At 40.7% G+C, this 24,829-nt stretch overlaps 1 protein-coding gene across 1 annotated transcript in view; it reads left to right on the top strand.

Annotated features, from left to right (window-relative positions):
* The window catches only part of THSD7B (thrombospondin type 1 domain containing 7B), a 718,374-nt gene that overhangs the window by 226,320 nt on the left and 467,225 nt on the right, over positions 1-24,829 (top strand). The window contains exons 5-6 of the mRNA XM_045559264.1: positions 14,955-15,110; positions 23,661-23,858. Of these exons, the coding sequence (XP_045415220.1) occupies positions 14,955-15,110; positions 23,661-23,858 (354 nt within the window). The remainder of the gene's footprint in view (positions 1-14,954; positions 15,111-23,660; positions 23,859-24,829) is intronic.

The following is a 24,829-nucleotide window of genomic DNA, read 5'->3' as shown; positions in this document are numbered from 1 at the left end:
TCCACTACAGCAAGGCTCCCATAGAGAGTGGTGCTCATACATTTCCTCTTAAAGACCTGCAGTGGACCACGGGGTGCTCAGACTGTGAGCTCCCTGACTGCTGGCCATCCCCTGTGCTACTAGCCTGGCTGCTTCAGCAGAACAGGGAATACCCCAAAGGAGAGGAACATTAAACCTACTTGAGCGCTCCATGGGCAACTCAGGATCAGTACACTTCTGTCTGGCACGGTCGGGGTTTGAACATGGGGGACCAGAGGACAGGCCCACAGGCCAGCTGTCTCATAGCCCCAGAACTTGATTGTGTTGCTTGGGGGCATAGTGGGGAGATTTGTGAACTAATCTTGGGAGGTGAGGGAGAACACATGGGCAGAACTGAAATGAGAGTGCAGTGTGGGTCCAAGCCACAACACACTTGTAGAGCACCCCTCCCTCCACAGGAAGGCCATGCTTTCACACCACAGGAATGCTCCCAGCCTACAGCACCATTGCTGGGGAGCTCAGCTAGTTCAAGTTCCTGCCTGTGGCCAGACACTGGAAGGAGACCTTGGGGCAGGGGAGGAGGGAAAAAAGCTAACCCCAACCCGACAGCCACACTGTGAATCCCAGACAGCCTCTCTTCTATGAGCAGACTTTATGGTTTCAGCTGCTTCAGCCCCTCCCTGAGGGCTTTCTCCAGAGGTCTGGGAGCAGACCCTCAAATCCTGCTGAGACAGCTCTTGTGCCTGCCTTTGTGGATCCTGAATGAAGGCTCACCTCACCTAGCCCTGCCCAGCTTCCACTCCTCCACCTGCCTCTGCCATAGTGGAGAATAAGGAGTCCCCTGGGAGCTCCAAGGCCCTGCCCACCAGCTGGGGCACTGAAGTGCATCTCCTGAGGCACTAGAGCCAGTCCTAGGTCCCAAAAAACAATACTGCAGCTAAATCTTTCCAGTGAGTGCCACCTACTGACAGGGAGGACAACTTGTACAGCCTATTACAACATTTACTGACACAATCATACAGGTTGTGGCTGATTCTTATCCACAAGCACCACCTACTGTCTCAGAGATTAAACTGGTTATCCCAACATAATTAACAGTGTTAAGAAAAGCACAGGGCTGGGAAAAAGAAAAGATTTCAAATACCTCCATCTTCCCTCTTCAACAAGAGACAGGGAATCTGCCCACACACATAGTGTAACAGCACTACAGCCTGCAAATAATTAATAATTGAAAAAAACCACCACACCAAGGATATCTGTAACCAAGGCATCCATCCAGAACTCAGACCCCCATGAAAGCATCCACAAGCAAAGCCAAAGGTTCTTACCCGACATATGCTACAGACACACCCCTAAGAACAAGGCAGTACATATCCCCATCTAAACAAAAGAAAATCGCAAAACAAGAAGGAACAGCTGCTTTAGATGAGAAGGAATCAGAATGACAACTCCAGAAATATGAAAAATCAGAGTGATAGCATACCCCAAAGGAACAGACCAGCTCTCTATCAATGGATTCTAAGAAAAATGAAAATATTGACATAATAGATAAAGAATTCCAAATATGGATTGTAAGGGAGCACAAAGAAATCCAAGAGAAAATGGAAAACCAACTCAAAGAAACCTGAAATCAATTCAGGAAATGAATGAAAAATTCATTAAAGAGATTAATGTATTACAAAAAATAGAACCTCTGGAAATGGAAAATTTATTTCAGGAAATATAAAAAACAGTGGAAAGCTTTCAGAATAGACTAGATCAGTTAGAAGAATAGACTAGATCAGTTAGAAGAATAGACTAGATCAGTTAGAAGAAAGAATTCCTCTTTCTATTTAACCCAATCAGTCAAAAATAAAGAACAAAGAATCAAGAGGAATGAACAAAGTCTATGAGAAATATGGGAATATGTAAAATAGCCAAATATAAGAATCATAGGCTTCCCTGAGGGAGAAGAAGAAAAAGCACAAGGTCTTGAAAACCTATTTGAGTGAATAATTGGGGAAAACTTTCCTGGTCTAGCTAGAGATTTAGACATCAAGTACAGGAAGCTCAATGAACTCATGAAGATTCATCACCAAGACATATAGTCATAAGACTGGACAAAATCAACACAAAGTAGGAACTCCTATGAGCTGTGAAGCAAAAACATCAAGTATCTTACAAAGTAAAACCCATCAGGCTAACTGCAGACTTTTCAATGGAGAATGTACAAGCCAGAAGGGATTGGGGCCCCATTTTCAGACTAATTTTTAAAATTTTATTTATTTATTTTTTTATTATTTTGAGACAGAGTCTCACTCTGTCACCTGGGCTAGAGTACAATGGTGCCATCATAGCTCACTGCAACCTCAAAATCCTGGGCTCAAGGGATCCTCCTGTTTGAGCCTCCCTGGTAGCTAGGACTGTAGGCATGCGCCACAACACCCAGCTAATTTTTCTATTTCTTTTTTGTAGACACACACACATACACATGCACCCCCATGGAGTACTACTCAGCCATAAAAATAAAGTAATGCCTTTTGCAGCAATTTGGATGGAACTAGAGACCATTATCCTTTATGAAGTATCTCAAGAATGGAAAACCAAACATCACATATTCTCTCTAATAATTTGGAACTAATCAATGGGTACACATTAACACAGAAAGAAGTAAAAGTCATTGGAAATGAAGAAAGTGTGAGGAGAGGAAGCGAGGGGTAAAAACCTACCTAACAGGTACAACAAACACTATTCGGGTTTTGGGTACACTGATAGCCATGAGTCAAGCATTAGAAAAGCTATCCATGTAACAAAACATTCGTACTCTCTTAATCTTTTGAAATAAAATAAAAATTCATAAGATCCTATAGCATATCATTTATTTTTAATCATCCATATTCTTCACATACATAAGCATTACACCAGAATGTAGTGTATCTTATTGGCTAGTGTATTATCTCCCATTTTTATTTTCTTATAATAATAATATCAGTATATAGATTTCTACTAACAGTAAAACACAGGTATTGAGAATGACTGTAGTCATATTAAAAAGATTCCAGCCTACAGCCATGGTGATGTGCAATGAATCCAAGAGTTTCAGATATTAAACTTGGAAGAATCTAACATGGTGATAAAGAGGGAAACCTGTCATTACAGTGTGCTTCTAGTGTTGCCATTGCCATTTACAAATTATAGAACCTTGGACAGATTTGTTAAACTTTAATTGTTTCTTTGGAAACTGGAGATACTGGTACTTATCTCTTACTGCTGTTTTACTAATTGAATTAGAATATACGTGGAAATTGCTCAGCACACCAAATGTTCAGTATGTGTTCTATTCCATGCATTCTCAATGGGGGTGATAACACCCTAAAGGGGACAAAAATTTGTTCTTAGGGTGAAATAAAATTCCTGTACTTCTTGTATATAAAGCACAAATATACATATAGCACATATGCAGATATACAGTATATTTGTAGTCTGAAAATGTCTTGAAAAACAATGGGACAATTAGGATAAGAATGTTTACAAAGAGTACTTAGGGGGTAACGAAAGAAAGGTAAGAAACACTGTATAATCTATTTATTTCATTGAAGCTCAATTGCTAAGACATATACCCAGTTCATACAGGTAGAGGTATACTCTCAGTTTAATGGTTTTTTTACTGATAATATTTTGCTAATGTGCTTTTCACAATCATACTCCATAAATTATTGAAAAGATTGGCTCCCCAATCTAGTAATGATAAAGATTTCAAAAAGTATGCATCCTGCTGCACTATCTGCTCTTCTTCCCATTTCTGACCCAATGATCCTGATGTGGGTCTGTGTTAGGTTCCATTGGTTTAGACAGGTTGGAAGCTTCTAATTTAGAATATTGGCCTTGACATAGTGAAGACTTTGTAAGTCCTTACAAAGTAGAACTTGTAATCTATGACTTGGCCTTGGAGGAAGTAGCTTCCATCCAGTTTTGCAATGCAGGGGTTATGTGTTTCCTCATACAAAAGAATGAACTAATCTTCATTTTTAATATTATGCTGCAAGGTCATGTTCCTGTCACTACTTAGGGACCTGGTGAATCCCATGAGCCTTCCTTTGAAGGTGAATTAACTTGTTCAGTCTAAAATGATTTGCAAATTCAAAGTAGCATATGCTAACAAGGACATCAAGTACAGTGAGCTTTCATTTTCTCTTTCTTTAAAAACAGGATGGTGTGCATATGTATTTTAGAGACACATAGTTCTTTCTTGAACCTCCAAAATAATCCCCCCAAAACCGCCACTCTCTGTCCTTTAGAAAAAGCTTTAAGCTTTGGAGTTTCTGGTGCTGTTCTTGGAGAACTATGTTATTTTAGAGAATAAGGATTTCCCTTTTTACTATTATTAGTAATTTCCATTCAGTTACCCCCAGGTTGAGATACTCACCTTCTAAAAGAACTCAAGTGAACATACGTCTTGCTTGGTTCTCCCCCAGTGGGTTCACAGGGCATCTTGTGATCTTGTGACTAGAACTGAAACCTGGGAGCTTCACCACTGCTTCTCATCCGCTTCTTCTTTACAGATCTCTCTGATCTCTTTCCCTCCTCCCAGACATCCCTATTTCAACCGTGTATTTTGTATTTTTTTAAGCATCTGTCTTCCTTCACATTCTTGCTCATTAGCCTTAGGGACATTTTACTATCTCCTCTGGCCTTTCTCAGTTGATAAGAAGAAAGAATTTGTGCTGGTGAGAATACAGTCATGCCCTGCTTAATGACCGGGATAAGTTTTGAGAAATGCATTGTTAGGCTCTCATTGCTGTGCGAACATCACACAAGCCTAGATGATATAGCCTACTACACACGTAGGAGGTATAGTATAGCCTATTGCTCCTAGGCTATAAACCAATACAACATCTTACTGTGCTGAATGCTGTAGGCAGCTGTAACACAGTGGTAAGTATTTATGTATCTAAACATAGCTAAACATACAGCAAAAATATGGTATAACAGATAAAAAATAGTACACCTGTATAGGGCACTTAGGAGCTTGTAGGACTGGAAGTTGTTCTGGGTGAGTCAGTGAGTGAGTAGTGAGTGAATGTGAAGGCCCAGGGCATTACTGTATACTATTATAGATTTTATAAACACTGTACTTTTAGGCTACACTAAGTTTATAAAAATAATATTTTTTCTTTCTTCAATAATACATTAATCTTAGCTTACTGTTAAATTTTCACTTCCTAAACTTTTTGATTTTTTTGAGTTTTTGAGTCTTTCTTCCTAACACTTAGCTTAAAACCCAAACACAGTGTACGGCTGTACAAAAATATTTTCTTTCTTTACATCCTTATTCTATAAGATGTTTACATTTTTGAATTTAATGTTTTTCACTTTTTAAACTCGTTTTGTTAAAAACTAAGACAGAAACACACAAACATCAGCCTGGGCCTACACAGGGTCAGGATCATCAATATCACTGTCTTCCATGTGCACATCTTGTCCCACTGGAAGGTCTTTAGGGGCAATAACAGGTGTGGAGCTGTCAACTCCTATGATAACAATGACTTCTGGAATTACCTCCTGAAGGACCTGTCTGAGGCTGTTTTACAGTTATTTTTTTTATATATATAAGTAGAAAGAATACACTGTAAAATAATCAAAAAATATAGTATAGTCAATACATAAACCAGTGACATAGTCATTTATTATCATTACAAACTGTTATGTACTGTACATAATTGTATATGTTGTACTTTATATGCCTGGCAGCAGGGTAGGCTTGTTTATCAGCATCACCCCAAAAACATGTGAGTAATGCATTGTGCTGTGACGTTGTAATGGCTGTGCTATCCCAGGCAATAGGAATTTTTCAGCTCATTTATATTTTTGTGTTTTTTTTTTTTTTGGAGGGGGGATGCTCCTTTATATTCATATGGGATCACCGTCATATATGCAGTCTTTCATTGAGGAAAACATTGTCATGTGGAGCATGACTGTATTTGCCCCTGGTGGAGGTGGAGCTTTGCACCCAGTTGCTGGTCCTTCCCCAGTTTCAAAGCTCCCTTAATGGTTTCTTTGGTCATTCTTTGCACCTTAAGTAAAACTTAAGGGGTTGGATGCTTATAGTGAACTCTTTGTACATGGTTAGGAATAGCTCTAAAACTAAATTTTAAAATGAAAATAGTCATTATAAAATAATTTCATTCACTCTCTCAAACCTTTAGAAATAATTGTAAGTACCTTTCAGAATTACTACAAAAATACTCACCTGGCTCCTTCTCTTCCTTTAACATCACTTATACCTTTTCTGAGGTTTAGATTTACTGGTGATATTTTTAAAACTATTTTTTCTATTTTGTCTCATTTCAATTTTTTTTTTTTTATTTTTTTGAGACAGAGTCTCACTCTGTTGCCCAGGCTACAGTGCAGTGGCGTCACCATAGCTCACAGCAACCTCAAACTACTGGCCTCAAGCAATCATCCTGCCTCAGCCTCCTGAGAAGCTGGGACTACAGGTGCTCTCTACTGCCCCCAGCTAATTTTTCTATTTTTTCTTTTTTATTTCAAAAATATTAATGGGGTACAGATGTTTTTGGTTACATGGATCACTTTTGTAATGCTTGAGTCACAGCTATAAGTGTGTCTATCATCTAAATAGTGTTCATTGTACCCATAAAGGTCTTGCTCTTGCTCAGGCTGGTCTTGAACTCCTGACCTCCAGTGAACCTCACATCTTGGCCTCCCAGAGTGCTAGGATTACAGGTGTGAGCCACTGCACTCTGCCTCGTTCATATATTTTTTGAAAGTGGACATGAAGTTCACTTATTTTTTTCCTAATTAATTATTACTATAAGAGCAGATGTTTTTTCTGTCATAATTTTTCTCATAAATAAAATAATCATTGTATAGCACATAGGATTATCTTCAAGCTCTGAGATTCTTTCCTCCACATGATCCATCCTATTCTTAATGGCTTTCCACTGTGTTTTGTAGTTTCTTGAATGCCTCTTTCATTTCCAGTATTTCTATTTGGTTCTTTCATAATATTTCAGTTTCTTTAGAAAATTTTTCATTCATTTCCTGTATTATTCTTGTGGCTTCTTTGTGTTGGGTTTCTAGTCAATTCCACTGAGATTTCTTACAATCCAGATTCAGAATTCTTCCTACATCATTTTAATCATTTCATTAAAGTTGGTATCCCTTGCTGAGGATCTAATGATTTCTTTTGGGGGTCACTTGCACCACATGTACTCGCCATCAAATTGGCACTAACTGATCAACACTAAAGTGCTCACATGGTAGTAATATTCATTGGGTGCTGGCCAGGTGGGAGGGGGTTAGGGGTGGGAAAACTCACAACTAACGGATGCAAAGTGCACTATATGGAGGATGGGCACCCTTGTAGCCCTGGCTTGGGCGAGGCAAAGGCATTACATGTAACCAAAATGTTTGTACCCCCATAATATTCTGAAATAAAAAAAAAAGCTGACAAAAAAGTTGCAATATCATTCTTAAAATACAGAAAACTCTTGGAAACAACTCTTAGAATGCACTATATTGTATATAAATTATATCTCAACAAAGTTGATTAAAAATAAATCAATGTATAAAGTAATATTAAAGAATATGGGCTTTTAAGATGGCCCAAATTTGTCATTTATTAGCCTTGTCATTTGAAGCAAGTGATTTACCATCAGTTATCTCATCTATAAAATGGGAATGATAATTATACCTACCTCAGAGTGATTTTAATGATTAAATGAGAAATCACATTCAAGGGCTTAGCACAGCGCATAGAACCCGCTGGGTTTTTAGTGGATATTAGCCATTGTCACCAACATTAGTCAGTTAAACAGGCATTGGTGGTCATTCCTGGGAACACTTGCTCTCATTTAGCTGTTGTCATTGTTTCTATGGAAAAATGAATTCTGGGTTGCAAAGTGCTGAGTATGAGGAGGACTCTTGGACTAATATAATCCCTTTTGAAAGCTGCACTTCCCTGACATTGTACATTTCTGCCCTTGACATTTCTGGAAATAACTCTTTTACCTGCCTCCCTGCCTTTTCACTTTTTCTCTTTGCCTGACCCCTTCCCCGTCTGTCCCTTACCTCCTTTCCCTTCTGTCTCCTCAATCATGGTACTTTTAACTCTGCGAAGGGTAAAAGATGCCACTTAGAACAGCTGTTCATTCCATCTCCTCCATACCCCCCTTTCAGCCCTGAGCTAAAAGTCTAAGAAACAATCAGAAAAAAAAAAAATTCTGAAAAGAAACAAAGGAGAGAACATATGACAATAGAAACAGCTGAATATAGGGCTGAAGTCTACTGTACTTTTTCCATAATTATGTGAGTGTTAGTATCGATTCTGATTGCTTTCTAAAATTTTATGCATACTTCACTTATTTTGCTATCATTTTTCTTCTGAAGATGATTTTTCCATTTTTGTCTATAGTGTTGTTAGTCTGTATCATTAGGAAAATCACTAGTTGGTATTCATTTTCTAATTGGCTATATGAAATGAATGAAATTTGGAAAACTTTTTGATATGTGGCCAAATTTCACATAATTATTTCTAATTGCAGGAATTATTTTTAGATATTAAATCTGCCGTACGTACACACGCATCCTCCTGCCAAATTGTATTGCATGGTACTTTGCCAAGAGAGTCACAATATGGCTAAAATTAAGCTTTATTAGGTATAACTGGATGAGATGTGATTTAATTCTTTAAGCTGCCTATAAGTGCCAGAAGACAGATTTTATTCTAGCCACTAAGTTAAAAGAATGATGAGTTAATTTGCAAATCCCAATGGCAAAAGGCAACAGAAGTAATGCATGAAGCTTCTTAAAGGAAAATAGCTTTATGGCTAAATTGTAATAGTATTTATCTTTGTCCCTCAACCATTTGACTCCTTCAGTCTGTGGAAGAGACCTATTTATTTTAGCAGTAGGTGGATTGAGTTTCTGCCAAGTCAGTGTACTCTCTAAATGAATATGTCAGAGGCAATACTGTTTCTCAAAAATCATACAGAAAGCAGAATTTTTACATAAGTAGGCTCTTTCATTAGTTTTGAATTAAATTTGAACAATTCATGTTGCTAGTGTAGTTGTTTCTAGGTGAGCCCATGGGATGAGGAAGTCCTGAGTTCTTGAGTCAGAATTTCCTTGGGGGTTTATAGTGCCTACATTTGATTTGGAAAATTGAAATGAATATAACTTCTTTATCATTTTTGTGGAAGATGATGTTATACTGGAAATTAAATATCTTATTTAAAAACCCAGGGAAAATGTTTTATTGCTAGGGTTACTTAGGTACCCATAAGGTAGAAGGCAGGCAAAATAATCCAGTTGGGAGGGGGGGCAGGAAGTAGCATTATCTTCATTTTCTTTTCACCTTTACCTCCTTGAAAATGCTGAGGACAAAATCAATATCTGTAATTCCTCTACCATCTTCAAGATACTTCCTCCTGTCCTAAAGGAAAGGTGACCTCCATTGTACCATGGCAGAATTACCTCAAACACTTAAAGAATTTTGAAAGACTGACTTGATTTTTCATCCGATGATAGATATACTAAAAAATAAGAAAGTGCCAATGACTCCCGTAGTAGGTCTTTTTTACTTGAAGCAAATATAACTCTTTGTTTATAAACTATAGAGGGATACATGGTTTTTAATTATAATTAATTATTATTATGCAATTTCATTTTAATTTATTTTTTTAAGAGTTAAAATGCATTGAAATTTAGACTTTACAAAATGGTCATTAGTAGACGTGGGGAATGATACACTCGTACTGAATCTTTGGTAACTTAACTTATTTGGGGGTTAATTCAAATTCGTTTGGATTAGAGCTGGATTTAATTTCAAAGAATAAAATTTGAAGGTACTCATTTTTCTTCACAATGGCAGTCACATGCTGATGATCGCAGCAGGCATTTTTCTTCTTAATTACAATTCGTTTTTACTGAATTTGTATGCTCATCTGAAATCACCTTGTCATTAAGGAAAATCATGAACTTTGTTCATTTCAAGAATTAAGAACAGCTTTTTTTTTAAGCATTAAGCATACAACTCACCCTGCATATTGTTCCTCTTGTTAATTAACATTCTGTTCATGGGGTAATTCATTATTTAAGGCAACTTTGCAATCGTTACTAGCAGACTTTAACATTTCTTGTAAGGCAGGTCAATTTAATAATTTCATATTGGAAATGAAAAATTCCAGGTCAGCCACCAAAATATCCAATTAATGACTATTGCATATATACAATCATTTATAATACTGCAATATTTGTTAGCATTTAGAAAGATGCTGCTATACTGTGATCCACATTTGTCCAAATTGTATGTTATTTTGACTTTTTAACACTGTGGCCATGAGAAGTCTCTATGGGGACTAACATTGTTGCCTAGAAAATCTGAATAGCCTCTAAGACCTTGGCTAATTGCTTATCTAGTCAGGCAGTTGGTCAATGCAGGAGTGGCAGAAGGCTCCAAGGTGACATGGTCTAAGAGGCATCTGGAGACAGTGGGACAAGTACAGACCTGCACTGACCGGACGTGCTGATTAGAGCAGGGACTCACTGCATTAGGGAAGACAGAGTGAATTCATAGAAATAAAGTCGTTTCAGGCAGTAGTTTCAGAGGAAGGAATGCAGGTGAACAGAAAAGCAGCAATTCTTACTATTTGTCATGGGTAGAGTTTGGCCGAGGAGAAATGAAGGTTTATTAAAGAGTAGACTGCATATAACGTCCAACTCCAAGTGACCCAGGGAATCCTTCACACCACCCACTTCCTGAGATAATTTTATTTCCCGACAAATAGCCACAAACAAAAAAAATAAATAGTCATTTGAAGTGTAGCAACTTTTGATCTCACTACTTTCTTGGTGGGGAAAGTCTGAGGAAGGGATTGGAGTTTTGCACTAGCAGGGAAGGAAGGGAAAGATTTTTTTGTTCAAAGGTATGAAGGGTTTAAAGGGTTAAATTTATTTAAAGAGGCTGCAGGATTTATGGGTACTTTGGATCTGTCCTGTCCCTGGCTGCCTCCAGTTCTGGTCACTGTGATTCATGAACAAAATATCCTTGGTACAAATTACCTCATCTGTCCTGTCTGATGCTTTCGTTCCATGGAAGCAGGACCAGGAAGGACAGGTGGAGGTGACCTGGCCACTCGGGACAGGCTCAGCTCTTGTTCTGCTCTGGACTAGCTGAACGAACCACCTGAAGTCTTCAGAGCTTGATTTTTCAGCAAACTTGATGAAATAAGCTAAATTAGCTCTAAAGCTCCCTCTAGCTCTAACAGTCAATAGGTGTAGAAATAATCCTGTGTTCACTCTACTCAGGAAGGTGACTCTCTAAGTGGTCTGAAGCTGGTAAGTGCTTTGTGACTTACTCATGATTTATTTCTAGAGCAAATTTAGCCTGGGGTGGGAGCAGAGGGTCTGTGATAGGGATAGGTTGACTCAAGCACATCGATTCGGTGCCTAAATGAAGCGTCTTAGACGTGTCACCAGGGACAGGAAGAATTTATTGATATGGATTAAGATTCACTGTCCATCAAAGCAGCAGGTGCAGAAGAGACGTGACTGCTCTGACAAATGGTCTCTCTCCTACCCCTGGGTTGCCAATATGTCACTTAGTAGTCCCCAGAGAAGTCCCTCCCTGCTCTTTTCCCACAAACCATGTCCTTCCTACTTTCCAATCTGAGGAGTACCATTAGTTCTGTTGTTCAACAGTCAACTAATCGACAGTTAAGTATTTATCAAAGGGGACCACGAGGGACTTAACCCCACAACCCTAATAATCTTCAACAGCCCTCCCAAAATAGGCCAAATAAGCATAATACCTCTGTCGAAACAGTGTCCTTGACGGATGCAGCTTCAGGACATGTTCCCAAGTCTCTTTGCAGCTGCACTGCCACCTGGAAGCCTTTTCTGCACAGGCATGCTGGGGGCTTCAAGTGAGCTTTAGTGAGAGCCCGCTGTGTGCCTGGGAGTTGCTCTGGTGGATCAGGTAGTTTTAACTGCAAGGCACAACATCAAGCAAGGAGGTTGTGCCAGCAGCTGTCTGCCGTGTCTTGGGGCTGAGAGGTTTGGGATATCTTCCGAGCATTGGTCGTCAGGCGCTGAAGTCTGTGTGATGTTGGAGGGAGACTGTCATGGCCAGGGAAAAGGGACAGCAGTGCAGGTTTCTAGTCTTGTTCAGGCTCATGAACGGGTCTGTGATTAGTATCAACCTGCACAGGAGTATGGACTCCCTGAGGGCAGAAACCTTGTGTGTTTTACTTGCTGTTGTTTACTTGCTAGGTGTTGGCTTCGGCACCTAGCACGGTGTTAACACATGGTGTGAAGCAGGGTTCCTGTGCACCTATTACCGACTTCTCTGGATCCAGTGGGACAGAACGGCAAGTTATATGGAGCAGATTTATTACTTACAGATAGGCCCCAAGGGACAACAGAAGCCTGGGATACATTGTGAGCTGGTCCCACCAAGACACAGAAAGCTGCCCAGGGCAGGTGGGGTCTCCACTGTGCATGCCCCCCTTACACCACAGATGAGGAACCCTGGAAAGTGGCCCACTCTGAGTTTTATACCTTGAGGGAAATGCGACATGCTTGGCTAAAGTGTTGAAGGGCATCTTGTTTGGGGGGGCTGGAACGGCACCTGGGCTCTTTTGACCAGCTTCCATTTTATCTCAGGATGTAGCATTTCCAGCTCATTCTATAGTTATTCTTGAGAACTACAAGAAAGTAAAGGGGGAGAACTGTGTGGGTCTGAGGCCACCCAGAGAAATGTCCTGCACATGCTAGGCACTTAATGTAGGTTGGATGACCAGTAACGAGACCAGACAGGGCTGTAGTTAAGAGGAAAGACTCTGGAGCCAGACAGCCTGGATCCAAATCCCAGCCCCACTGCTCACTAGCTGGGGATGTGGGTATACAAGCGAACATTTCTGTGCCTCAGTTTCCTCCTTTTAAAACTAGAGATAACAAAAACATATATCTAAAAGGGAAGTTATACATGTTAAATATATTAATGTTTGTAAGACGGTTATAGCCTATGCCCGGCATGGATTATAAATATTTATTAAATAACTAGATTAACCCGCTTACATATCACACTTCCTTTTCCATCATTACGAAGGTTTTGTTTCTGGAACTAAGGTTAGAGTTTGTGAGAACATATGCTGACCTGTATGGGACCAGACCCAAACCAGTTATGCAGCTTTCTACCTATATGAAGCTCTGACACATCTCTTTCCATCAACTCTGTTAATACCCTACTTGACTTACCCTTCTAGACTGAGAGCTCCTTGTAACCAGACACCTCTCAAGAGTGCCTGATTTAGATGCATGCACAGAGGTTTGCAGTGGATGCATGGTTTGCTCAAGGAATGGCTGCCTTGTGCGCGTTGTTTTCTTTACTCCTGGGGAGAGGATCATAAACCCTTCACCATCGCTCAGGTCCTTTTTTACAGACGGTTCATCAGTTCATATGCACATCCCCAGTTCTGGTCACTCCGGCTCCTAATGCCACTCTTGTCATTTCTAGCACAATCTTTGTTATCACAACCTCTCCTCAGCCTCCCTGGGCAACCCCTTTGCTTTCCCCTAATATCTGTCTTCTCTTCCTTTCTCTGTCCCCCTCTGCATGGCTTGCAAAATTAAACATTTACATTGGCAATCTTGCTTTGCCCTTGCCTATTTTAAGACAGGTCAAATCCTTTTGGTAAATTGGAAGAGAATTAATTGCAAACAAAACATTATTGTTCATTAGAATCACTTTTTCCCCCATGGGTTACGACTTTGTCATGACAGCATTTTTTGATTTTGCTGTTGTTTTGGTTTGTATTCAAAGTTCTGCTGGTCAGAGCTGCGGGTGACTATCACCTTTACCAGATTTGACCCTTACACATACGTCAAGGGAAGCAAAGTGGATGGTATGATTCACCTCCTCTCACACAAGTCTCCACCATGGAGGCATTCCTAATCTGCTCAAGTGGATGGAAATGATACTTTGGAAATATTTAGGCAATAGTACAAGCTAGTCCCCGAGAATTATCTCCTAAGATAATATCTTCTAGGCTTTAACCATTTGCTCAAAAACTCTGGATTGCTCCAAAGCCTTCTGAATATGGGGTCACTCTGTGCAAGGGGAATTAGCTATGCATTTGGCTGTTCATTGAGTGTGCCGTTTTCAGATATTGCTGTCCTAACGCCTATTATGTTGAAATCTCCACAAGCTCAGGATTTTGTCTTCTCCTTCGTCTGTGTCATCTCGTGGTGCCCAGAATGGGTGTGCACACGGAGGACAGTTGGTGCATGCCACTGACAGGAGACACTTGCTGCCTCCCGAAGTGACCCCGCTCCGGCCCCACTCTGAGGGCAGGTGCACACCAGGAAGGGTTGGGAGCTGCTAGTTTTGTCATCCCCAGGAGGAGCCTTGGGCCTCTGGACGGCGTCCCTAATGAGACTGATTTCCAGGGGGCCAGCTCTGCGGTCACAGATCCTGAATTTTCTCGTCACTCTAAGAACCATTTTTCTTCTGTGTCTCCGCCAGCTCCGCCCCTCCAGGGAGCCGCCGCAGTAGATTGCTTATGTTAAATGCTCCACCTCAGGGGTTCCATTCTGATTTTTTCACAGTGACCTAGTCATTTATATAGTCGAGATAGACTCATCTTGAAACTTCGCAAAGCCATTTAATTTTTTTTTTTTAAAAAAAGTCATAATTCTAGATAATTTGTATCTCTGATATTTCCAGTTCTTGGATTCCCAGGGAATACTCTGCGAAGCAGGAATTTCAAGTACCTGCCCTTTGCCTCTGTCTTCTTTGCTTTTCCTCACCCAAAATACTAATAACTTGGAGCCAAGGGATGCACAGTGGGGAGCACTGATATTTCGTTTGCATACACTCTTTTTAACCGTAAAGCTGGTGTGGGCAAAGAAGACGTGCAAATAAAGATAGAAACAATGCTAAGGATGACATGGGCCACTTTCTCTTTGTCCTCCAGTCTCTAGACCTGTGGAAAAGACACTGTGTGTGGGACCTGCCCCTTCAGCCTCTCAACTCTGCAATGTCCCTTGCTCCACCGACTGCATAGTATCGTCCTGGTCAGCGTGGGGCCCGTGCGTCCACGAAAACTGCCGCGATCCTCAGGGGAGAAAAGGTGAGTGCCCTGTGTGTGTGTGCTTCGTTCACTTCCAGTGTACAAACATTTATTCTGGTTGCTAAGTCGCTGATTAAGCCTCCTTAAGACAATATTTGTTTGTGAAATTTAGATAAGCAGCTCAAGCCTGACAGTATTCACTTGTTAGGGAGGCGACTGGGGACATTCCTGTGGAGCACAGGATTCGACCTTGATTAGCCTTTCAGTTAGGCTCGTAGCTAATGAAGTGACTATTACGCTACTTGGCATGACTTAGTGCTTTTATACCTAATGGTTATACTGTGGAAATTAGACCTGATTTCTATAATTACATCAGAAAGCAACTGTTTTGCGTATCTATTTATTTGTAGATTTCCACATTTAACATCTGATGTTATGTTTTTGATTTTTATAAGGGGCATTATGTATATTGTTTACTTTTTGATGTTGTCCTCAGCAGGTCTAAAGAAAAATCTTCAGCCTTATTATTCCTGTTTAATTTTGTAGGCCTCTGTGGCCTTGTTTTCTTTGGTTTGCGATGAAAATGCACATTTTCATCTTCAAAAGTTTATTTGCAGTGACATCTTGCCTTCTCTTTCATTGAACCTTTAGTTTCTATTGATGTTTTATGTTCCCTTAAAGAGCAGAGCTAAAAAGAAATATTTTCTTTACCAAGAGAAATGAAACTCAGGGATATTCTGGAAGTTAGGTTGTATTTGCCAAGCAATAATCCTAGTTACTGCATGCAGAGAAAGAACACATGGCCAAGCACTCAGTGCTACCATGCTGCCATGCCCAGCACTCTGCTCACAGCTTAATGCCACATCCATTTGAAAACCCACATTTCAGTGATCCCTGGAGTGCTCATATACACACATGAGGCCACACGCCCATGTCCCTGGGCTTTTATGCTGACTCTTGTTCTAAGGTAGAAAGGAAGATGTGTGTTGAGTCTGAGGCAGGAAGAAGCTAACTTTCACTGTTTTACTAAATCAGAAATCTGGATCTCAGTGGGGACCGGGGGGGAGGGAGTGGCACCCGTGCAATTCTCTTATGCAGTGTAACCAGAACGTCCCCCGGGCCTCTTCAGTTTATGGACACAAATAAGTTCCCATTAAAACCAGTACCCACAGTCTTGTGACCCATACATGTATAATCAGACCTTGGAAGTCGGTTGTACTTGCCTATGAGACCCTCAGGGTGACCCACATGTCCTTAGAACCGGTCCTCTTATGTTCGACCTGTGCCACTCCTGTTTATGTCGCTGTCTGGAAAATCACATGAGGTTGGGTGGAGGATCCTCCAGTCACTGTGGCTGTGGCTGTTGCTGCCCAGGCTGCCACAGCTTCGCTGCATGAAGTGCTGCCTTCATCTGCCTTCAAAGCTGTGGCGCCCACACCAGACCAATGTGGCCTCATATTACTTGGGATACTTTTGGTCATAGATGACATACAGTAAAACAGAAGGGAAGATAGCACCATGTCCAAAAGTATGAAGGCCAACAGATGTCAGTCTCTTTCTCTCATTCTTTCTTTCCCTTTCCAATTTTCTAGCTCTCTAGCTCTTGATCCTGCTTTTCTCTGCATTAGGTTCTATTTAAGGCAATAAATAAAGTAGACAGAAATGTCTTCCCCAGTAGTTCCAAGAAGAGTCCTGGAATTGAATCTTACTGGCTGTTTAGTGTCATGTGCTCCTCCCTGAACCACCTGCTCCGACTGGCGGAAGTGTGGGTACTACAAGAAAGTAGAAGCAAGTTCTGAGGCAAGACTTAGTAGATGTTTATGACATGGATATTTATTAAATGCTTTGTCCTCTTTGTTCTGAGCTAAAGGTTCTCTACAGTGATTCAGAGAATGCTCTTTTTCCTAATTCCGTGTTGCACTTTTTGTCCAGTAAGCCCAAAGTTTTACAAAACTCATGTGAAAAACTGCTCCTTTAACTTTTTGTTCAGTCTTCCTTTTCCATATAACTCAGAACTGGCCCATGGAACTCAGCTGGGAAACTCACAACATTCTGCTCTTCCATTTGCCCCGAATTGCTTTTATGCCAGACTTTCTCCTCATTGGCCCCTATTCCTCTATGGTATAAGTCAACTCTTGCAAATACACCCTGGTCCATCCCTCATTAGACAACATGCACTCAAATCCTAACGCTGGTACCTGTGAATGTAACATTATTTGGAAATAGGGTCATTGCAGATGTAAGTTGAGTGAAGATGAGGTCACACTAGATGAGGGTAGGCCCTAGTCCAGTGACTGATGTCCTTGTAAGAAAGGGGGAGTTTGAACACAGAGACATGCCCAGAGAGGAGAGTGCTGTGTGAGGACACTGAGTCACAGAAGACAAAAGGAGAAGTCCATGGGAAGATGGCGGCAGACATTGGCAGAAATGCTCCTACAAGCAGAGGAACACCAAGGATCGCCAGCCACCATCAGAAGTTAGGAGAGAGGCCTGGAACTGATCCTTCCCTGAAGCCTTCACAGGGAGCATGGCCCTGGTGACACCTTGATTTCAGGATCCCAGCCTACACAGCTGTGAGGCAATAAGATTCTAAAGTGCCCAGTTTGTGGCACTTTGTTTTGGCAGCCCTAGGAAACCAATATACCACCCAGCTTTGCATCAGCGGTTAGGCTCAATAAAGGATATGACACCTCATAAAATGCCAAAAGTGTAAAGAAGTAAAGCAACCTGTGTAAACTCCCACAGTGGTTTAGTAGTGGCCAAGCCTGCACCAGGACAAGGTTTCCTGTCTCATTTCAATGTGCTTCCAGACACTAGGCTTCCTTAGTTCATTTCCTCCGTGGGCCTAAAGAAGTTTGGACCAAGGTGCAAGTCCAGCCCTGTGTACCACCCTAGGGAGTGTGAACCATTACCCTTGAGAGCAAATCATTGAGCTGATGTTGGAGATCAGGAGTTGGGTGTCGGATGCATCCTAGCGCCAGTTCTTCTCCATCAAAGAAGCGGGAAAAGGAGACCACAATTGTCAGAGTTGTGGGAGGGAGGGAGGTTTTGCCAAGAAACACTTAAGAGCACCAGAACAGGGGAAGGGAATGTTTTGCCCCTGACAACAATTTTTCAAAGTGAGGCTCAGCCTATGGGGCCCAAGGAAAGGGTGGAGGCAGTAGAACCTCTTACCTGAAGGTGGTAGCATCCCCACAGCCTCCCATAGAGTTTTGGGGCATGTTTGGATTGATGAGAATTAGCCTCTGTTTTATAGAGACCACACTGAGGCTAAAAGCTCCCCCCGCACCCAAACAAGTAGTCACAGACAGGAGAGAAGGTAAGCTTCCATGATTGTTATTCAGGTCTGGGAGTTTGCTATTTTATGAACGCTTCCCAGGAGCAGAGAGAATTTTGGTGTTTAAGGTCTTGCTGAAACCTGTCAGGACCACCTGCCTGTAATCCCTCTTGGGAGGAATTAGGAAGTAGAGTTTTCACTCTAGGGAAATGATTCTGTGCCTACAAGGAGTCCAAGTGTGTTGTGATGATGATAAGTAATCTTCTTGTTATTTCCACTGACTTGTGAGTGTGAGGTCTGAGATCTCCTCATTCTCGGTTCCTGTTCCATGATCCTACCGTGGGTTCCTCCAGAGTCATTGACTGGCGCAGACTAAATGTAGTTTAGGATTCCACGGAGGCTGGGGTACACAGGCAAGTGCATTAAGCATTGCAAAATTCTGGATGTAAGTGGGGATGTTTATCGTCACGCTTGAATTCCCTACTCTCAAATCCATTGAACCCACTAGCAGAAATCTAGGACATTTATACTATCCTAGATATCTCATACTTTAAAAAAAATATATATATATATGTATACACACACACACACACACACACACACACACACATGAAGAAAAGTGAAGGACTGGGGGGATAATAAGCAAAAAACAGCAAAATACAATGTGGAAAGTTGGAGATAATTCCTTTTTTCTCTTCATTAGTATTTCCCAGTTATCGTGTTATTACTTCGGTATTTTCCCTTTGTTAACGTACAAAAAAATAGTAGAAAGGAACGGGATAGTAGGAAATGTTTTATTATCCAGTAGAAGAAATTAGTTATTATGGAAATTGTCTTCACATGACTTTTATACTTAGAAACTCTTCAATCAGGACTCATCGAAGGTCTGTGGCCATCAGCTACTCAGAGTACATCAGAAGATCAGGCAGTGCACACAGCCCTCACACCCTTCCATCGCGTTGCTGACAGCCAGACAAGGCAGACAGTGCTGGGCAGGTTTGCACTTGTCAGGTGAAGCTGGAATGCCTTGCAGAGGAATTTAAATTGGATCAGGTTTTATCATTTATTGCTTTATCTTTGAGACACTCCTAGAGAGTTATAATTAGAGATTTATGAAAGAGAACTAGCCTAAAAAATGCCTATAGACAAACTCTACATATAGATGTGATGCACTTTTGAAAAATTCTTCTTGATACATAGACATACACTTCTATGGTATCCTTGTCCCTTTAAGACATATTTTAGGAAAGCAACCTTGCCCACGGACGTTGTTCTAAGGAGAAATATGATGCAGTCTTCCCATATGGTATCACAGTAGCTGACTGCTTACCTGATAGGACTTCACGGATTCCCTCCCTTTGCCGATACAGTATCCTCTTCAATCATAGCACCTAAGTTCCTAAACATTTCCATGCAAGAAGACATTTTGAAACTGACAACCATGACTATTTCTTGAAGACAGTCTTTTCTGTCCTTAAATTAATTTAGATAACATGCTAATGTCAGAAAATACTGACATGTTTTTGATATCACATAATAATAACAGGGAAGGTTTCCATTTTCCAACTTTGCCTGCTAGATAGGCTCCATTTTTAATGAGAAGTCTACAAAATCATTTTCCTTTAGTGCCGATAATAGATATTTGAAGAGATAGTTTTTTCTTTTTATTTTTTTTCCCATGTCTGTGTGTTTTGGGGCAAGTAGGGGGTTGTGCCTACTTCTCATGCTGATCATGGGGGGTTGTCATGCTGATGTCACCCCATCCGTGTGTGTCTTTTTATTTTCTGTATTCATAGCAGGCTGCGAACTAATACCGATACCATAAAATGCTCCGCCTGCAGGAATGGTTGTTGATTTCTAGAGAGTTGGAATCAAAGTTTCAATCTGCTCAGGTTCTTTGACTCACAGTTGTTACTCAACGTCCAGGGCCGCCAGAGAGGAAGAGCAAATGGGACGCTTAAGCTGGAATAAGCTCCTGTCATCTTTGCTTAACCCGCCGGATATTCCTTAAGTCCATCCCAGTGGAATCGGCGGAAAGGCACAGTGTTGCCTGTGGAGCTCTGTGGCAGCTCGTGGACGCTTGCGTTCACTGACATTGGAGAAATGCTGTTCTCAGACCTGGATGTATCCTCCCGAGACTCCTTTAATTTTTCCATGGATTCAATTAAAAAACACTGACCCCCCTTCTGCCATCTGCTCTTTTTCCTTTTCTCTCCCCAACCCACTATTTGCTCTTTTCTAATTGTCTGCAGTAGAATTATACATGAAACCATAATTCCTGGGGTCATAAGGAAAAAAAAAGAATCCTTGCAGATAGTGGTTTCACTAAAGGTGAATCGAATCTATGGTCAGAAAGTGATTATTATAACTCTCTCCTGCTACGCGGTGCCTAAAATTTCAATATCTATTCTGTTTACCTTTAGTTTAAGGGGATGATCTGTGGTACCTTTCAGGTTCACTTTATAAAGTGGGGCTTAAATGCAACGTACGTAGGAGCTGACTTTAATCCTTTCTTGTGAGGAAGCATTGACACCAATAGACCTCTGCTGATTTTTATATCCATCCATTTAATCAGTGATGTGCCTTTGGAGAAATGATAAAGTGCCATCTTAGTTTTCACATATGTGAAATGGGAATAGTAACTTTTAAAATTGTTTTGAGGATTTATTAATTTAGAGTAGTAAAAGTAAAGTCCTGGTCTTGGTGAAAGTAGATCCTTGGTTAACAAATGTGCCTTTTTCCTTTGCCGGGTTATACGCTCTGAGAAGAGGACATGTGTGCTTTCCCTTCGTCCTGTGGCTTCCCACAGGACAGGACAGTGATGTGCACGTGGTGGTTAATATTAATGGAATGATACTCTCTGATTAATATGGAATTCAGTAAATGAAGGTGAGTGGTTGGCTGGCCCCAGCCACCGTGGACTTGGCTGTTGTATATCTTTCACAACAGAAGCACCTGGAGGAAGCCTGATGCCTATTGCAGGCATCAACGCCAAATGTGTGATTAAAGTTAAGTGCCAACAAGAGAATCCAAGGTTTTTGTTTTATGCTGAGCTTGTGGTATGATTTGATCCTAGTTAGAGTCAGGACAAGGGCATTACAAATGAAAGACTCAAAGAATTTATTGACTGAGGAGATGTAATCTATAGATTTATGGCAAGATGGATGCAACTTGATGTACGGAGGGAAACTGTCCATGCCCCTCAATGGCATTAACCTCCAGGTAAGGGGACACCCAGAATCCCTTGGTAAAGACTGCTAAGTTTCTGTGCTTAACTGTGAGCGGGTTGTGAAACAATGTGAATCATGGGGATCCATGCCACATCTTGCTTAAAGATAAAATCTCAACAAGTACAAACGTAAGGCAATAAATAAGCAGCATACAGATATTGCATGTAACAATAGAGGCTATTTAAGTTGTGTAGCAGTGAGAGCTCAGAGGTCATTGTAGTCTGGTGTTCATCAAGCATAGTTTTGAGCCCTGTTTTTTCCCTGTCTCTCTTCTGAGGTGGCCAGAAAGGGATCTGAGCCCTCCCTTCTGCAAAGCTTATTTTGACTAGTTAATGAGATGGACTTGGAGGTATGAAGCAGGGCTCAAGCCATCCTTTTTCTTTCTTTCTTTTTCTTTTTTTTTTTTTTCAATCGCCCCAGACCTTAACATTTCCAATGCCATGAGAGTGCAGTCTCTGGGAAGAATGATGCCTTCCTTTAGGTAACTGATCCTTAAAGTAAAAATCTAAGAGTCTCTTTCAAAGGGAGTCTGTGGGTTCCCCTAGACCAAGAAAACAAGAATAAAGCATGTAAGACTATTAATATAAAATATTTGCCCAGCCCTGTACTATTCTAATCAAGCTCAGCTTGCTCTTGTGTCCTGAAACCACAAGTCCGTTGTGTCCTAGGCTCCTTGGCTGTGCTCCTTAAGAGGAGCCAGTCTTTCTCCAACTCCACTGTAAGGTTTGTAACCTTTCATGTCATTATCATTGGTGGCAAAACTGTGAGAGAGACGTTATCTCTTATGTCCCCTAACTTGTTCTTCTCCTCTCTCCTATGGAAGTGATGGTAGGTAAAGAACTCTCATTCTGGCAATTGAACACTCTATTCTCCTATCAAAGTCTCTCCTTTTATGTACTTACCCCAAGGAATAAATGAATAATAATTCCTTAAAATCTTACTCATGCAAAAATATTGGTTTCATTAAAAAAAAAGACTTAAAGGAAATAAATCTGTTGATTGTATTTGGAGTATAAACAATAGGAGATAAGATATGAGATCCATAGGAGGTAGATGTAGCCTTTAGAAATGATATAGCATAAGGACCAGAAATTGAAAACCCAGACTAAAGAGTTTAATCTGGTTCTCAGTCATTCTATTTTAGGTCCTTTGGTTTTTCAGAAACAGAAATGAGTTTCTATCATTTAAAAATAGATTTCATATAAAAACAAAACACAACTTAGATTCTTGTTTCTTAGACCAAATTGGAAAGTCTGTTAACAGGGGGTCCACATTCTCTCGTGGCAACTGTCAAGGGAAGCTGAAGAGCAGCCAAGCATTTCAAGCAAGCCCACCTTTCACTACCGACCCTGCCACTCTACAGTCTATGGTTGGCCTGTTGCCCTGATGTCTACCTGCTGGACTCCTGTTGATTTGAGTTTGTGACTCTGTAGGCCCATAGCATGTAAGACTCATTTAGGTGCTTATTATGGTCTCTGGCTGATGGGACTTTGGGGCTTCAGTCCCACAGTAAATATATATTTTAATGAAATAGCAGACCAGGGACCCATGTCTAGCCAGGGTGGAGAATGAAGTCCAAAGAGATATTGTCTTTATAGGGCAGGCTGATGTGTAGGTGTCAGTCGAGTGAGGCAGGGAAATCTCAGAGTAGGAAGCTGTGAGCAGTCAGGCAGCAGGGATCTACCGAAGTGTAGATGTATTTTCAACTTAGTACAGTGAAACAAGAATGTCAAAAACAACAGCAAAAGAAAAATGCCTAGTTATCTAGGCTTAGGCCATTTCTGTAGGTCTTCACGCATTTTTACTGGTTTATTGATACCATTGGACTTATACAACTTACTATTCCATTGAATTATGTTTGGCCTCCAAACCCTAGATTATAAATTCTTGGAAGACAGATTTCCTGCCCCCATTTTTTCCATTTTCTTTTTTCTTTTCTACTCATCCCTTCACTTCACATAAAATAAAACACATCAAAATAATACATGCTTCAGAGCAATTAGTACTCAAATAAAACTTTCATCTCTTACCCAGCTGCTACTTTTTTTTCCTTTAGTGGCCAACAATGAAATCCTGTGAAACTCTTGTTCTCTTTCCCTTTAGGATTTAGAACTCGGCAGCGCCATGTCCTCATGGAATCCACGGGGCCTGCGGGGCACTGCCCTCATTTGGTGGAGTCAGTTCCTTGTGAGGATCCGATATGCTACCGATGGCTGGCATCAGAGGGGATCTGTATCCCTGATCATGGAAAATGTGGCCTGGGACATCGCATCCTGAAGGCCACCTGCCAGGATGACCGAGGTATGACCCAGTGACACACTAGAGGTGTTAAGTGACATCAGCCAAATAGCATATTGCCTATCTCTTAACAGGTCATTGTCACGAGGGAGGGGAACACAGCCCTTCCTATGCTGGAATATTTTATGTCTAAGTCAAGTGACACATTGCTGAAAGAAGATTGCCATTTCTTAATGTGAGACCACATACTCTGTAACAGAATAACACTATTTGATTACGCCTGAATGTGATACAGCCAACCTAGAGATTTCTCAGGACATTTGAATTTCTCAAGACAAATAGAAAACAAATCTCCTGGATAGTCTTCAACTTATCAATACAAAACGAGTTCAGGTTGATATATAATGTGCCTTCATATACTATAAACAAAAACTACCTTGTAAAGAGTCTAGGGCTGCAACTCCATCCAAGTTAAATTAAAAAACAAACAAACAGAAAAAAACTGTTATCTTTTCATTTATATAACATTGGAGTAGCATCAGCTCTAGATATAATAGCAACATTTCAAAAGAACCATTTCATATGTAAATTGTCAAGATTTACAAAAGTAACAATGATGTCTTTCCTCGATCACCAAGCATCTAGTATAATGGTTGTTTGAAAGGAAGGGCGATTTAGAAAATACGTAAGTCACGTGGAAATGAGAAAAGTGACATATAAAACCTTTATCCTAGAGTTTAAAAAAAAATTCCGTCCCTTAGAAGAATATAGAGTGTGTCTATTAACCAGTTTTGGAATGAGAAGCCCCATTTATAATGCTCTTGGCATGTGGGATGAATGTTTTGACTTATGCAGCTAAGTAATCCATTGGACAGAAGGAAATTACAAAGCGAGTTCAGAATGGATAACAGCATACACGCAGGTTTGGCATACAGCAAAACATTTCCTTCCTTTTTCTTCCTCTCTCCCTCTCCCTCCCTTCCTCCTTCCTTAATTTCTTCCTTTTTTTTTTCTTTTTAATCACTACGATAATT

The sequence above is a fragment of the Lemur catta genome, chromosome 8, assembly GCF_020740605.2.
Source record: "Lemur catta isolate mLemCat1 chromosome 8, mLemCat1.pri, whole genome shotgun sequence".
Classification (NCBI taxonomy): Eukaryota; Metazoa; Chordata; class Mammalia; order Primates; family Lemuridae; genus Lemur; species Lemur catta.
The sequence above is the reverse complement of the archived record's forward strand: the minus strand, read 5'-3'. Positions and strand labels throughout refer to the sequence as shown.